Source organism: Cryptomeria japonica, chromosome 11 (genome assembly GCF_030272615.1).
Source record: "Cryptomeria japonica chromosome 11, Sugi_1.0, whole genome shotgun sequence".
In the NCBI taxonomy this organism is placed as follows: Eukaryota; Viridiplantae; Streptophyta; class Pinopsida; order Cupressales; family Cupressaceae; genus Cryptomeria; species Cryptomeria japonica.
In genome coordinates this window covers 670,626,050-670,643,905 of record NC_081415.1, presented here as the reverse complement: position 1 = coordinate 670,643,905, position 17,856 = coordinate 670,626,050, and the positions used below count along the sequence as shown (strand labels likewise).

The following is a 17,856-nucleotide window of genomic DNA, read 5'->3' as shown; positions in this document are numbered from 1 at the left end:
AGGGAAATCTTGAAAGTTTGAAATGAGAGGAAATGGGGATTCAAGGAATTGGGATTTAAAGGAAAGGCATGTTGGGAAGGGAAATTGTAGAAGTCCAAATGTGGGGAATTGTGGAAACAAGGACTCGAAGTAAAGGCATGCTAGAAAGGAGAATCTTGAAAGTTCAAAATGCGGGGAATTGGGGAAATGAAGACTTTTGCAATTGGAAGAAAGGCATGCTGGGAAAGGAAATGCAATGTTCCCAATCGTATAACTTCAAGAAATAGATGAATTTTAAGACATGTGCAAGCTGTAATGACGATCAAATACCAAATGTCAATGCCAAATTCTATTGAAATCACTGCTGATCAGCAATATGGCAAATTTGCAAAACGCTTATCAATGAAAATGCACAACTATCAACATCTCACAAGCTGGTATGAGTTTTGGAACCCTCAAATGACAAAAATATGACAATCGCAGAAGTAGATCTGATGTATAATAGCTGGCAAAATTATGAAATCTTTTGAGTACACATCCACATGCACCATAAGTTATTAACAGTGCTACCTGGGGATGTACCCGGGCCTAAAACCCCCATCCTTGTCCTGGGGATGCCTAGGGGATGTCCCCAGGCTGCCCCTTTCAGTGGAAATTTGCAGGAAATGTCCTGTCACAGGGGATGCCTGGGCTTCATGCTGGGAACTTCACACTGTCCTGGGGACGGCAGGACGTCCCCAGTGCAAAGCCCAATTTTTTTAAAAATAAAAGAACACTTCCATATATTCACCAATTTTTTAACATATACATCCACCAATTTGAAATTTGAATATGTTAGAAGAACAGATCTGGTTTGCAGATGTGCCACAGTAAACCACAATAATATTTTCATAGAGTTAAAATGATTGCAAGCTACTTTAGACAAAGAAACTGTGTAATTCCAAGACAAATGTACAAATTTTCTCAACATAGTTAACTGACAAAATTCACTACCAAAAACAAATTAAATAATTTTTACTCAATTTACATGCAATGGAAAGTGAGCCTACATAAAAATTCCTAAAATTGCCACCACAGTACTCTAACAAAGAAAAGTGTGCCTGATGACATTTACAGCTATGTAGACAGAAAAGAGAAATGCAATACATGACGAAAAAAACAAAAGTCTAGAAGAAAATAGGTCGGTGAGGCTTCCGACAGGATGCTCTTCTACCTGTATGTGTGTGTATAAAATCCATGTGTATCTATATGTGTATCACTGGCATTCAGAATTAACATGAAACACAGGAATCCTTAAATTTGGATGAAATCACAATTGCAATGCACTGTATCTGTTCTTCAATAGAACTACATTGCATTGTGCTCCTTCAAATTTTGGAAATGCAGACGTTATCTAACTGATTGCTTTATTTTCTCCAGTATCAATGTGGTTGACAATAAACGAGTAACAATGTATCAACAAGCAAGCTGGTTTTGTCCACTTTACCCTCAGATCAATTTGACAAAAAATAAGAACTAATGGCTTTGGGATGAAAAAGAGGAGCTAATGACTTTGGAAACTAGCATATCATTTGATTGAAATGGGATACACAAAGAACTATTGGCAATTGCCAATTGAAAAATATTAGCATAGAAAGTTACCACACATTTAGAAGCAGAATTTTTTTATATCAAAGCTTAAAATGCTACTAGCAAGAAGAATATATGAAATCAAGGTGTTATGGTGTCTGTATGTATTATGTATGTATGAACATAATAGACTGATTAAATCCATCAGATCTCCACAGTCCATGATGTTTGCTACTTAAGATCTCTGGATTCAACTGTGTACAATTGTTTTTGCATCAACGCTTTGGATCACACTCTGTGATCCATCATCAGGATTATAAAGAGCACCTGAAGGAGAAAAATGATTGATTGAAGGCTAAGACTGAATAAAAAGAGGTTGTTGGGGAAGAAGGTAGAAGGCATGTGATTCGAAGTATGGCAAGGAATTAATTATTGACAAAAAGAAATATAAAAAAATAGAATAATAGATATAGACTAAAGTCTAAACTAAACTTGCCCAAATAAGAGAAAACACAAATGATTGAGAACAATTAATAAATTTCTAAAAAGAAAGAATAGCTTAAGTAAGATAATAGGAAAGCAAAGGGAGAATAATAACAAGATGTTTAATATGTTTAAATATATTCAATATATCATATATGAGCATCTTAAACAAATTGAACAAGAAAATCTTAAAATAACAAATTGGAAAATTAAAGATGAAGTTAGATAAATAAGAAACTTAAAAATAGTTTTAAGGGGAAGAAAAAGATGAACTAAAGAAAACCTATAATATTAGATGAAGAAGAGAATAATGTGCTTAAGTAAATGATAATGAAAAAGTAAAGCTGAGACAAATGTTTAATGAAGATATTTGATATATTAGATATAAAATATCTTAATTAAACATAATAAGTGGAAATAAACAAAAAACAAGAGAAAACAAAAATGACAAAAAAAGTGGATTAATAAGAAAATAAGTGAAAATGGGAAATATGAGTGGAAGAGATAAGAGTAAAACAAGCCAAAAAGTTAAAAGGAGGAAAATTTGCTATAAAAGATATAAAATGTCTTAATTGAACTTTTTTGATATTTAAGCAATAATTTGTATTGATCAAAAAAGAGGATGTTACCAAACAAGGGGAGGTGTATCTTAAAACACCACCTAAGAGATTAATTCTTCTCAAGTTTCCCAAGCCCTTAGATCTAGGAATTCCAAACACAGGCATCCATTACAGTGAGTTTATTCCCCTAGAACACCCACAGTAGTGTCCTCAGTGAGAAGAATGGATCAGCCAGAAATAGAGACCTAGACATCCATTTGAGAAGTCAATCTGCCAGTTATGCCAAAGATCAACCACGATTGCTCTTAGCCAACACTGGATAAGAGTTACGAAACCATAATCCAAAGGAAGGGACATTACACCAAGCAAGATCCCCCATGCAAACATCAGACAACCGATCCATCACCATAAAGAGAGCACTCAGATAAAAAATTCAGGAATGAATTGCAGAGAGCCACAGCGAGGGAAGACTGTGATTCTTTGAGACACCAGTCTTCAGCAAAACACAAAACAGAAAAAGGCTTCAAGAAGCAGGTAATGCTGGAGGCATTTACAAGAGGCCTGACACATCTCCATGACATCCCACTATAATAACCTTTCCTCAATTGATTTCCTCTCCGTCAATGGCCATGCCAGCCAATCTATCAGCCTCAGAAGTCGCTTCTCTATACATGTGGTTTACTGTGAACAAGTCAAATGTCTTAATTAAACTTATTAAGAAAGAGGAAACAAGAAAAAAAGTAATTACTAAAAAGGAGGAAACCTAATAAAGGAATCTTTAAGAATGGATAGAGAAAATAAACAAAGAGAAATAAAAGAAAGGAACAAAATGAGACAAATAAAAGGAGCAAATAAGAAGATAAATGAAAGGAATAAAAAACAAGTGAAGGAGTTGAAGATTGGGAACTAAATGAAGGAAAAGAACAAAAAAAAAAATTAATAAAATAACAAGAAACATTATGCTAAAACGAACTAAGAGGAGAGACCCACAAAAGAAAAAAGAAAACCAAGGAAGGAAGACTGAGGTAAAGAAATGAAACAAAGGGAAGAGAGGAAAAACCGGGTAAGGAAGGGAAGGGGGGGAAGATAGGAAACAAACAAGGAGAGGAACGAGGGACCAAGGGAAAGAGAGAAAACATGCAGGGGAGAGGATGATTCAATGGGAGGGAAGAGGGGGGGTGAGGTGGTGGATTCTAAGGCTATATAAGAGAGGTAGCCAAGAAAAACTTAGGTTCCATCCCTTATCTCAGTTAAGGTTAGAAGGGTGGATGTGGATTACAATGGCTTCCTTGAGCTTCCTCTTAAAGAGGTTATTTTCTTTGGATAGGATTTGTGTGTTTTCTAAGCAAATATGGTGTTTGGTGGAGGAGTGGTCAGCAAGGGCTGTTTTGAGCGAACGGTCATGCCTAATGTCAGCCATGTTTTCTTTGATACTGGTTCTAAAAGAGCGGCCTGTCTCACCTATGTAGGGGACGCCACAAGAATAGACAATTTTGTAGACTCCGGACTCGAGATAGATGTCCCTAGGGTCCTTAAGAGGAGGGATGTGGTTTCATAAAGTAGAGCAAGGTTTGAAAGTGAAACAAAGGGCCTTCCTAAGAAGGATTTTGGATATTTTGTGGGAGATGCCTTCAATGTATGGAAGGGAAGCCATGGGAGTGCAAGAGGGTTGGGTAGAATTGGATTTGGAGATGAAATTAGATTTGGTTTGGTTGAAGGTTCTAGGGATAAGCTTGTTGATGCAATTTTTCAAAAGGAAGACTGATGTTAAAGTATGGTTAAAGTATGCTTCATGAAAGGCTGGGAAAAGCCACATATATACATGCATATGCTATATAGTATATAGATATATATTGCTTTTCCCAGCCTTTCATGAAGCATACTTAACATCATTGTATGATGTACATGTATATTTTAATATTCAACAATTCTTCAAAATTTTCCCTATATTGTATATAGCCATCCCCTTTGTGTTCCCCTAGCCATCACCAAAAATGGCTCGAAAAATCAGTGACTTGGAAAAACGTCCCTCATGTCCCCCCATCCGCTAGTCCCAGAAACTTGGGGTAACCTTGGTTATTAATGAAAGCAGATCTGAGTGTTATGACAGTAAGTGAGCATCTTTTATAGCAGCAATCAGATCTAGAATGAGGCACCAAAATGATAAATTAATATCCCTGACAAGTATACAACAATTTAGATGAGCATCAATATCTATTTTTTCAGAAATTTCACTTACAACAGTTTGTACAGTTGTACCAAAGGGTGCAAACCCTTGAAATGGACACCAAACATGCAAAAATAGAGCTGACATTATACTGTGGTGGCTGGGAATTGCATGAATAGGTTTGTAAACGCTTTCAAAAGATGGCAACAGGTCTGAAGCCTTCCTCAATAAGCCATCAATGACTGGTAAAATAATCTAACACCTTGAAGCCCTAGCCATATCAAGGAAATAGCAGCAAATGTTCTGGAATTTCTGAAAATCAGCAACTATGTGGTCGTACAACGGTGGAATATATGATACTTGGCAGATTTAAACCTTCATAAACAACATAAATCCTTTTCAAATTGATGGTTGGAAACATGTATTACAATGGATCCGATGGCTGAAATATCTCACAAACAGCAACAATTTTCATAACCCCTTCAAAATCAGCAAATCTAACCTTTTACACTGTAGTGACACTTTAGCAACTGAAAAATGACTTCAAATCTTCAATAAATCTCCAACAAATCAGCACAATTGTGATTTTTGGATGGAATCACCTCTAATGGATAAGAGGGTTTCTGTCCTCAAATTTAAATATGGAAACCAAGAGAGTTTTCATCCTCAAGATCTCTCATATCAAGGGTTTTTGTCCTCGAATGATTCAATTTGGAAGGAAACGCGAATCACATAATTGGATTATTTGCTTTGTGCCTTCACCTGTTTTTGTAGTTGCCTTTTTTGAGCCCTACAAATTATTTTATTTCATTTTAATTTAGTTTTCTTCCAAGAATTTAAAAATAATTTTTATATTATGTCCAAAGGCGCCCCTTCCCCCCTTTGAATTACATTTGAATAAAGTGTAGAAAGCACTTTTAAAAATTTTACATAGGAGCTAAATAATATTCAAGTGACCTTTTTGAAAATGAAGTGATTGGTAGGCCTACTTAAAAATTAGCTTTGAAAAGAGGCCATGATAGGAAATCTTGAAAGTTTGAAATGTCAGCCAAGCTTGGAAATTAACCCAAAGATCCTCATTGATGCAGGTGCATCTGGGCAAAAAGGTGATCCTACAGAAAAAAAAAATATCTCGAACAATTTCATTTTCCTTTCCTTCTCTCATTTTTGTTTGTGGTTCTAGGTTTTGCAACTGCTTTTTTCTTTTCAAATTTTGTTTGAATAAGTCATTTTTCTTCTGTGCTGGTTCATTCATCGCCTATCCTCTTCTACGTCCATTTCTTAAGGCAGCTGACATCAACCTGGTCATGGGATTATTTATAGAAGATCTTAAAATATGTTGTGCACCAATTGGTTACCATTGGGCCCGACTTGGTCAGTAGATTAATCACATTATGGTTAGTGGTTACTCTCCTTTATCCTGATGGCTGTTCTATTTGTGGCGGCAGTTACAAATTCAAAATTCCATATCAATCCTTAGGTCAGTGGTCAGCTTGATCCTTGCATGGAATTTCTATTCCTGGTCAAGTCATTATATGGTAGCAGCAGTTTCAAATTCTTGGCGGCTTGTATTCTTGGCTTGATTGCACAACGGTTTCTATTTTGGCATGTTTGAGGTTGCTGAGTGGGGGTGTCTATTCTTTTCCCTACCACTGATGATTAGTATTCTTAAAATCAGAATAACCAAAAAGGAAGAGAAGGCCGTGCAATGAAAAGAGGGAGATTCGTGGAGTCTAAGACATTGTATTCAAAAGGCATATAAAAAAATAGAATACCAATCAAGAAATTTCTGTGAAGGAGTCAAATGAGACCATAATCATGTGGCATATGAGTGGGAATTTATCAAAGGGGAAATGAGAGTAGAGTCCGTAGACTATTTTTAGAAAAAAGGAATGTGAGACAAAAAGGAAGACAAGTATTATTTTATTTTGGGACATACTGCCATACATAGAGCATAGAATACATTTTCACCTCCAAGGTTGTGTAATAAGTGAAGGGTTTACTGGATCATTATAGAGCTGTTTTTGAATTATTCTTGAATATTCCTGTCAAGGTAATGGGCCTGTGTGCTTGTAGGTGATTGAAAAGAAGATTGAGTCTATTCATGTCTTTTTAATTTTCTAAATACTTAAGGACTATTATAATTTGTTGTTATAGTTTATTGCCTGTTTTTATTTGTGGTTACCTGAGTTAGCTATCCATAGCGGGTACCCAGTTTTGGGATTGCATTATTCACAGTTAGAATTTGTTTACATTTTGAAGTTTAGGCACATGACAAGGATGTAACGGGAAGTAAAGCACAACACAAAGTGTATATCGACCAAGGGGGTCCATTGAAGGAATTCTTTGATTGAATATCAATTATGGGTAAAGTAGGGCCATAGCAACAAAGAGGACAAAAGACTTGGGAAATTTTTGCATTTAGGGCATGTGCCAACACACCTCACAAGGGGATATTAATTTATTTAAACAGAAGGTGGATCATTGTCAATCAAGATGAATCTAGTTTTCAATAGCAATGCTTTGAGTATTTCATCTTCCATGCCATCTTCAAAATCACTTTAGTATCCCACACAACTTGCCATACCAATTTTTAAAATTTTGTTTTACATAAATGGTTGTACAGATCTATTTTTGTCAAAACAATTTATATATACTTCACCATGGTTGGTATATTTTCAATTAGTTAAGGGTTAAATTGGGATCCTCATCCATGAAATTTGAAGTAGTATATATATTACATTAACTGATTAAAAACTGGTGTCTGATTTATACAGTCTAAATATGCTATGTTACCCTGAGTTTCCGGGACAGGGATGGCGGGATGAGTTTCTGGGACGGCAAATTTTTTTGCCAATTTTGGGGACGGCGGGGGGACGGCAAAGGGGGATGGCTATATAAAGTATAGGGAAAATTAAAAATATATAGGGAAATTTTAAATGCTCATATGAAAAATAGATAAAGCATGTATATATACATTATATTCATACGAAAACATGGATAAAGCATTTATATGTACATTATAGAACCTTAACATACCATATTTGTGTTCAGAATTCATTGTCAATACTCAATATGCATTCATAATTGAAAATTCATTGTCAATATGCACTTGTTTGCATGTAGTTCATTGTTTCTTTCTGGTTGGAAGATATTTTGATAGTATTCCATTACTATCATGACCTACAACTGCTTCTTTATGCACTACCAAGTTTCGGGTGTTTGTGAAACTCATTACCAAGCATTATATTCATATTTCTGAGTGCTTTTGGCTATGATTCAGACCTGTTTACCTTTCATATCAGTGAAAATTACTTAATCAAAATTACCTCTCAAAAATTTATTGTCTGATCTGTATATATAATGCAACATGCCTTCCAAAATGTGGGCAACCAATAGATTCGAATATGTAATAACTTATTTACTGAAACAAACTGAACAAAAATGGCAACCATCAATATTTCACTCTCAAAATACAGTTAATCCATCATCCCAGAAATGTACTACTGCTGAGGTGTGGGGACCACAAAAGAAATAAAAGAATGTTTTTTTTGAGTATTTTAGCCTTTTTTTAATTTTTAATTGTGCTGGGAAAAGGGGGACGGCTGGCCATCCCCAGGATGGTTAGAGGACGTCACAGGCATCCCCAATCGTCCAGGGAATGGGGGATGTCCCCTTTGAGAATCACTGCCATCCCCAAGTTTCCGGGATGTTTCCTGCATATTTTGCAAATTTGGGGACAGCAGGGGGGATGTCCCCTAGCCGTCCCCAAGTCGGGACGTTTCAGGGACGGGGGATTTTAGCCTGGGGACATGTCCCCAGGTAACGTAGTAAATATGACATTTCAAAATACCTCCTGCACTTAAAAGTGCATATCCTAAATGACAAACTGCCCATCCCATCAAATGCAAAAAATCATTAACCTTGTTGACTGACTAGGATCCAGCCATCACCCAAGAAAAGCAAAGCAAAAAATAGAGCACCTGCAAATTTGAAGAGGGATGTGCTTTCGATAAATTCTGGGACTTTTCCAAGCCCATGACTTGCAGAAGCCTCCATTCCTTCCCCAACACACAACCTTGACAGATGGCCTCTCCTTTTTCATGGCCACACGTCTGGCTTTTTAGAATCTTCTGTGAAGCAGAATTGTACTTCTGGCTTCAAGAAAGTCCATTTCTCAGAATGAAACAAACTATCTCTTGAAAGAGAAGACAGCATAAAAAGACTGGAAGCCCTCAAATGGCCGTCCCAAAGGATGACCCTCAAATCATGCCCATACATTGCCAAATCCTTATAGTAGGAGGCCAACTCCTGAGAAATACCATTTGAATTGCTGGCTGGAGGGCACAGATTTCCTCAGCCATGCTTGTGATTGAATCTTTTTTGATCCTGACCTTCTTTTTCTTGTCTGAACTTTAACATAGAATAATACTTTCTGCTTCTTGGAGCAAGCTGTGGAGAATCCAGTCCCGGATTGATAAGTCCACAGCCCTGACCTTCATTTTTTCCTTGAAGTTAGTTGCACTAGAAGCCTGGCTTCTAAAAATCTCACTTTTATCAATTCCATCCTGGCCAAGGATTGGTTTTGTAAATCTTAGAGTATCTAGTTCTGGAATTAAGGTCTTCTTTAGCCTCTGGTCTGACACAACCCATCGATACAATGAATCACACACTACCTCTGCATGACTGCACCTCTGACAGCTGTGAGGACCAAGCCTTGAAAAATCCTGCACAGAGAAAAGAGAGACCAATTTCCAGAATGATAAGACATAATGAAGTAGATTACCTTCACTCTGCTGCAGGATAAAATCCTATTTTTCTGTGCCAATTAATGTAAAAGGCAAGGGCCTTTTAATACTGATGCCAACTGACCTCTTCTGTTGCCATGCAATGGGGTAAATAGGGAACCTTGAAGTATCATGATTATGCCCAATCAGAAAAGAAATTCCACTCTGGGAGGGATACAATATTGCCTAACCTTGCTGCTTTAAACAAGTCTAATAACCCACTTAAGATGGCTAAATTTTTTTGTGGACTTTTCCCTTAGAGAGAAAAGAAAGATCCATGGGTTGAATGGGAAGGAGGTCCTCCAACTAATTTTGATTGTTGCTCATCAAGGATGAGAATTGGAGCTGTTCAATACCAGCATTAGTTAGATAAATGCAGCCTTGTTGCATCCCTGAAACGACTCTCCTGTTCAGTGAAGGTTAGTCTCAGTGGGGCTGTTGGGAGGAGGGTTAACCCGCCCGATGGTCCTCTCTGTATTGGCTGGCCCTCCCTCCCTTAGGTCGAGGAGTTATCGGATCCAACCCGGCCAATAGAGTTCTTTCATTCTATGCCTCCCACCCAGAAATAGTTGTGGGAGTTCCATTGGACTATGCATGGAAGCAGCGACTCTAGAATTCTATCCTATCCTTCCGATTAGTCGAGAAAGCCGGATTAACGATAGGCTATCCTCCCACCGGGGGTGAAGGGAGGTAGGCGCAATAGGATAGTGGGGAGACCGGATATATTTGTTAGGCTAGCCACCGGGGAGGGGAACTAACTGTGAAGGAGCATGCGCCCTACCATTTTATAGGCTAGTTTGTTCAAACCTTCATTCACCCTCGCTCAGTTGCCCATCTATTCGAGCATCAATCTAGAAAGGTTCTGTCCAGTCGCTTGCCAGAGCATCAATGTTTGATACTGTTACCGGAGCATGCTTTCATTCTTGCCCTAGGGCAGGAACCCCCGGATTGCAGTTTCAGGGAAAGTTTAGGAAGATTACTTCCTCAAATTTCTCACAATTTACATGCCTCTTACAGGTAATTATTTAGCTTCTAACTATTAGTAGCTGGTTGGACTAGGCTAGAAATTATCATCTAAGAATCTCCTATAATCAGTTTTGTGCAACGCATGGAAGCAATCTAGTTATCTTCAAGAAGGGCCTCTGTTTCATCATTTGTACTGGACCCACCCTTGGAAAAAAGATCCACCACTAATAAATTTGTGATGAACCCTTGCTGGTTCAATTCTTCAACCTGCTGTAATTTTGCAATTCTTTTTGTATTTTTGATTATTAAAGATGGTCTTTCAGAAATAGGCAGAAGTTGCAGAAGGGGTTTCTTAATTTTCAACACATATTGAAAATAATACATGAAATAATCAGCTGAAACAATAAATTGGAGATTTTAGAAGTATACCCGTAGGTCCTTAGCCAATTTATTGAAATGAAAAGATTAAATCAGCAACTTACAAAGTTCTGATTTTTATTCAGGAAACAATTCAGATCTGCTCTTATTTTAATAATAAGATGCCTAAACAGTAGAAGTTGGTGCCAATTTAATGAGCAAGCTATGTGTTTGGGAAAGGAGGCCTCCAAACCACAGAAAATTAACAGCAATAACAGTAAAAATAAAACCTACAACAGATCTGCCCTTTAAGAAGCCAAATCTGCCTGCAATCATCACCAATTTGACTTTTGAATGAAGCCAACCACAGCTGCAACAATTCAACTGATCTTTCATAGTCTCACCATTACCATGCACTGAAGAATAGATGTTCTCCAATGAAGAATCCGGTCTGAAACCCTCAAGCTCCAAAACTTAGAGAGGAAGAGATATCAAATGATCAACAAATTAATGAGTTTGATTTCTCAAGGGAGCGGCTTTATGCAAAAACCCACAATTTTTAATTAGGGTTGCGTTTAGGGTTTGAAAAATATCATTAAGTGTTAAAACACTTTTAATATGGGCGCCCAACTATGGAGAAAAATAATAACTCACTTAAGGTAACATGCTAAAAATTTAAAAGAGATATTAATTCAAATAATCTAACTGTTGCAAATATAGCCGTTAACATAAACATAGCAAATAACATAAAGGAAGGGAATTTAAAAAAAAAAAAAAACAGGAAACAAGAATAACGATAATTGAAAGATTAAATTACATTGAACTAAAATTAAGCATACATGTAAGAATAATAAATAAATAACTTTGTATGAAATTAAAGAGAGAAAGGGTTTAGAGAGTACTTTGCAACTGATGCTATGTTTTGAACTTCAAAACTCTGTCATGATACTGGTGAGGAGGGAAAGTATCATTAGGACGCTTTTACGCTCAACCACGGACTGTCTAGTTCCCCATGCCATATCCTTCAGATTGGCCTGGCCCTTTGCAGGGAGGTAAAGGAAAAAGAGAACTCAATGCCATCTGAGACTTGGTGTTAGGACCTACACTCTTAGTCAGTCATACACTAAGGGTAACTCCCTACTAGTATGACACTCTGACTAGAGGTGTATCCGGTACTAAAGATTAGATGAGTGCATGCATTACGTAGCACCACCTCGGCCAAGGTTTTACATTGTAAGCATGAATTAACGCACTGTCAATGATCTCACCCTTCTCGGCAATAAGTCTAGGCTCTAAGAGTTCAACTGAACTCCAAAAGGAACTAAGGCCCAACTTTTGTGTTAGCATTCATTGGATACAATTTTAGTACTCGGTGTTATCATTATTTTCTTTCTCATTCAAACTACAATGTTTTCTAATGTAACAATTGAATCCCAGGCTTGGGAAGTTAGGGGGCATAAGAGCCGGCAATTGTATGCACAATTCCTGAGTATGGAATATAACTTGCCAGACATGTCTCTGCTGTCCTGGCATCTTGAGAGTGACCTCCCTATAGCGATGCTAACTGCATCATGAACAATAGTGCTCTTCTACCCACTGCCTTCCCAGGCTAGGGTATGGGTTAATTTCTTAAACTAGAGAGGTAATCTCATTCAGAAAATGTTATCTTAGAGCTGTCCTAGCTTGCAGTCTAAGGGAGATTCTGAATAATCTTGAATAAGAGGTCGAAATCTTCATTACGTTGTCTAGGAAATGAACACCCTTCCATTGAATGGTATAAGTCTGCACCACTATGCCGAAATATGCTTACCAGTGCATGTTAAGGTACACATACACGGACACAAGAGCACAAATACCTTTACGTATACGTCAAGTATTACCAGTTATAAACCACACTGGTACATACTTGTCGTTATAAGTCAAAGTACATGTGCGAATGTGCACCTGTACCCGCACCCTCACATACACTTAAGTATTATCAGACTCTTCAGGTTTAGGCTTAATTTTCTTTAAGCAACGTAACAGCCAGATCGTAAGTAGAGGTTTGCAATAATATGCTTAGGTTTTTACAAAGGCTGCTACTGTAGTTTAACTGCGGAATGCATGTAAATCTATCTCATAGACCTGCAGTTTGCTGTTTGGTTTCAGTTATACTATCGAGACTGCTGAAGAATTAAATTCCTTGTTTGGAAAGATAATAGCAGTACTACAATAATAGAGATGTCTTGCCTTTTCAAAATAAATTACCCTCACAAGGTTATACTTCTACATATATATATATATATATATATATATATACTTTATATGCATGTATATATATTTTTACGTATAATTATGCACTTCATAGTTATACAGGTAAGAAGTAATTACATTCACTCATACCTTAACTAATATTCCAACAGTAAGCATATCTGTTTAATTATAAAAAATACTGCAGAAATAGAAGGTATTTTCTTTTACACAAGTTTAACCCTTATCAAAACAGAGGTATATGTTCTTAATTTCTTCCCTCTCTTCCTAAACAAGTTTGAAAGGAATAAAATAGTAATTCTCAGACCTGCAGGCATCTTTACATACATATTTGTATATATACCTATATATATACAAACATATATGTATACATACCTTCTTTCTTATTTCATTTACAAACTACCCAAAACCCTACACAAAATTTTATGGAATTTCATCATGCTGGTTATTATTTGCTCTAGCAGAAAACAACAACGTATGTACTTCATAAAAATGCAGAAGGGTTTCAATCCCCACATGAATTCCAAGTAATTCACTAAACTACAAGCATTTAAATATAACAGAGAAATTTCTGCAATTTTCCTTTTATAATTTCGAAATTTAAGATTAATGGAAGAAATATGAACAAATTCGCAGGGTTTAGGAAGTGGTATCATGACCTGATTTCTTAGAAGAAATCTTTCTCCAAGTTGTCTCTAACTGAAACTCTTATTTCCTAAAACGCAGACTAGTGATGGAGATTCTCCAGCAAAATATATAGAAAATAGCAGCCAAAAGACAAGAAAATGTCGAGCAAACCCCTTTCTCTGCTGTCAAGGTTGAATAATGAGAGAATGAATCCTCCTTCCTTCCTTTTTCCGCTTATGTATGTGGCCAAAACGTTTATCCTCATTGCTACGCCCTAATACCAGGCGGAATTCTCAAATCGCCCAAGGAGTCACGCAGGGCTTGCTTATTTCCTCACGTGATCTGCATTTTTCCTTCCTCATGAAGCTTCTCCTTCACGCGATAAGCATTCTCGGCACTCAAACATGCTTCCTATGAAAAATATGTTTTCCCATCGATATAGTATGAAATGTAGGAAAAATAATATATATATTATGTGCTTTCCAAATTTCTTTTCAAATGATATCAAAATGTATAAGGGAGTATTGTTCATACGTTTAATCTCTCTTTTTTCTTTAAACTTGCTTTCTCTATTTTTTTTTTTATCAAACCTCTGTATACTCGATAAAATCATGAGGCAAGGTGGAGCGATGTATTATGGTTTTATTAAAAACTTACATTCCTTTCAATATTGTCATAATATTTTTTTTTTAAGCCAATCACCAAGCAACTTTAGGAGGGACATACTTCATATCTCCCCTTCACATAACCTTCACTTAAATTATAGTTGCCAATTTAAAGTTGGCAAATAATAATTTATTTAATTAAAAATAAACATTGCCGTACAAATTATAAATTAATTAAATATACCTATTTATTTATATTTATATATATGAGGCCCATACACCCTACGAATACCTGTCTGCGGTAGTACGTATACGACCAGGTATACGTACTCCCGTACCCAGGTATTCATATAGGATATATATGTAACATATATATACATATACATAAATATATATTTATATAATAAAAGTAACATTAATCCTAGCTAAATTTGATTAATAATAATGAAATGATTAATTAAATAATAATAAATAATAATTACCTCAAGAAGCGGCAAACCCTAGGGTTATAAACCCAAAATTCTTTGCACTGACCTACTAGGTTACCTAGCGCACTGGCTAACAAGGTCTAACAAGATCAACATAGGTTTACCTGGCTTAGGTTAGGTTTTCAAATGGCATTGAGTTCTTTCCTTCCTTTCACCTCCCGACCCGATGATACTTTCCCTCCTTTCGTGGAGGACGACGGTCTCCTGCACACACTTGGCCCACGAAAATCGGTTAGATCCAAATCTTGCCTAGTTCTGACAATTAATAATTCATGACAAAAGTGAAACATGATATCATATTGTTAACTGCAATTTCATCAATTTAATCAATCAAAGTACATCAAATCATCATAGAAAGCATAATTATCATCATTCACATATGCATAATCATCTGAACAAATCCTTCATTTAAAGTATAAAACTAGGGACATTATACATCTTACAAGTATATCAAAAATGCACTGGGGTTAACATGTATCAGGCCGTAAATACTGCACAAAATCAACTAGGGCATAGGTGGGATGTAACACTTAAATAAATTTAAGTGAAATATTTTATTAAAAAGTCAATGTGACTTTATAATAAACGTCATTAATTAAATATTGCTTGTAATTCACTGAAAAATTAACATCTCTCTCAATATGACTCCAAAAGATGAACCATCAGAAGCTGGAGATAAAGCTCCCAAAACCCATGTGACTAGAGGCCTGTCTAAAAATAACCAACTTACCATCTATAAATAGAAAATTTCTCAAATGGAGTCAGAAATGGCTCAAACGAAGCCTGAACTGAACCCAACTCTGAACTGAAGAACATCATCCTCCATCCACAGTCCCCATGGCCCTCTGTCCATACCCTGTTAGCCTACGAGGGTCCAGAAAATAAGCTAACTCATCAACTCTAAAACCCTGACTAGGATGGGGACATCACAAAATTGCCCTGAAGAATTTCTGAGTAGGGCAATGACATTTGCCTGCCCTGAATTTTCTCATATAAGCTCCATGAAAATTGATCTTCGTGAAATAATTAAGAGGAAATTTCCTTGAGGAATAGAATCAATTTTCTTTTATCAGTTACCTCATGAATGGGGGAACCATGGTTGGTATATTAATAATAGTGGTGTGTGTATATTTTGATGGTTTTATCTTCTGATAAATGTTGTTCTATGAAGTGGATTCAATATTTTGTTTTAGAAACATCTTTGTATGTGCCCTTTTACATGAAATATAAATAAATTTAGCTTAAGGGTTGAACTTATGTTATACCTCTAATATGTTGATTGTATTTTGAGGGGCCTAAAAAAGGTGAAGCAATTGGATAAAGCAACTCTGGAATTGATCCCTCTTTCTGATGATATCGTACATCTAAGTACAGCTCTTCAGGCAGTTGGAAAGGATTACAATTCTTCAAATGAGGTACTCAAGATAGAAAGGTTTCTTATAAAAAAATTCACCAGTTTCCAATTAGAACTTGTATTGACTGACTTTGCTTTGTTTTTGTTTTACATTTCCTAATCTGAAGTCAACAGATTTTAAGAAGCTTTTGGATGAGCATATTTCTCAACTAGAAGCAGATACTCCTTGTGTTCCTGAAAATCATGTGTTCTACAAGCAGTTTAAGGAAGCTATTTGGGTAAGGTCGTTATTCTCAAAATTAAAGAGAGTATGTAACCTGATTAATGGTCTAGATGATAAAAGATTTTTTTGAATTATTCAGTACTGAATTTTGAAATCCCAATCTGTATAAGAGTACTGACGTAGATGAATGTCTCTTCCAATTTTGTGTGTTGCCTGAGAGCCATTTTCTATAAGCCGTCTCTATAAGGTTGATTTTTTCAGGGTTGAATTTTGTCACCACCATCACAATAATCATTTAGATGAAGAGATATTTAAATTGCTGGGTGATTTCTATCTGGAATCCTTTCTTCTATGATATGCATAACACAGGCATGAAGGCTCGTCAGTTTGTATGTGAACTTTATGGTAGGTTTATCTAGGTTCTTAATCATCTGAAAAGTCTGGCTTATAATGGTTTGCTTTAATGTTGTTCTCAGTTTATATTGCAGAGATCTCACAGTTTAAACACTATTAATCCATCGCAAGGCAAATCTCTCACCTTTTCACAGAATGCTCAACATCACTTATGCTTCTTTACCAATTTCACATTGCAGCAATTTGATTAAAGGATATTTGGCTGCCTGAAATGTTGCTCTTTGATTATATTTACTGTCAAGTGAAGGGTGAAACTAACATTTCACTAGTCTATTAGTTCATCTTTGCATGGCTTAGACCTTTCATTGTTTTTAGCATTGTTTAATCTTAATAATGTCAGTTGTAGGATTTTCTTATGATAGTAATAATTTATTTGTTATCAAGATCATCTTTGAGATAACTTTTTATTTACAAAGGTTAAATTTATCAACTTCAAAATGTGTCTTTCTTTATGATTCCCTTTTTAGTGTAGATATTCTTTTTGGGGGAAATAAAAAGGATGATGCCATTTCATTTTCATGCCAAATAATGTTTTGCTATTCCATGGAAACTAAGGGCATTTTAGTTGTTTGAAAGATAACATGTGAATTGTGCAATTTCTTATTTGGTTTCTTTCAGAGGGTTCGTCATGCAGATGAACCAATGCCTGGAGAGGAGCATGAGGAAATTATTATGACTAGCAGTCAGTGCAACCTTGTAAACACAAGTTGTCCTTTGACTGGGAAACCCGTGACTGAGCTTAAAGATCCTGTACGCAGGTATGGATGGTGCCTTGGCTATTTCAAAAATCCACATTTTGTTTTGCATTGCTCATAAAGGTTTTAAGTACTATTTTGGTGAGAGAGTATGAAAATGGTTTGGCAAAGATAAAATTCTTTAAAAATATGCTGGAAACACAAGGAGATTGCTATGTGCCTGCAATTGATTAGAGCCCCCTCCAGTGATATTAAAATATATCTTTTAGATAACTTTAGGTTTTAAATGTCCAAATTAAAGAGATGAAGATATCTAAAAACAAATAAAGTGA

At 36.1% G+C, this 17,856-nt stretch overlaps 1 protein-coding gene across 1 annotated transcript in view; it reads left to right on the top strand.

Moving 5' to 3' along the window:
* Positions 1-17,856, top strand: part of LOC131070705 (E3 SUMO-protein ligase MMS21) — a 62,377-nt gene that overhangs the window by 18,752 nt on the left and 25,769 nt on the right. The window contains exons 5-7 of the mRNA XM_058006310.2: positions 16,143-16,253; positions 16,360-16,470; positions 17,448-17,587. Coding sequence (XP_057862293.1) covers positions 16,143-16,253; positions 16,360-16,470; positions 17,448-17,587 — 362 coding nt within the window. The remainder of the gene's footprint in view (positions 1-16,142; positions 16,254-16,359; positions 16,471-17,447; positions 17,588-17,856) is intronic.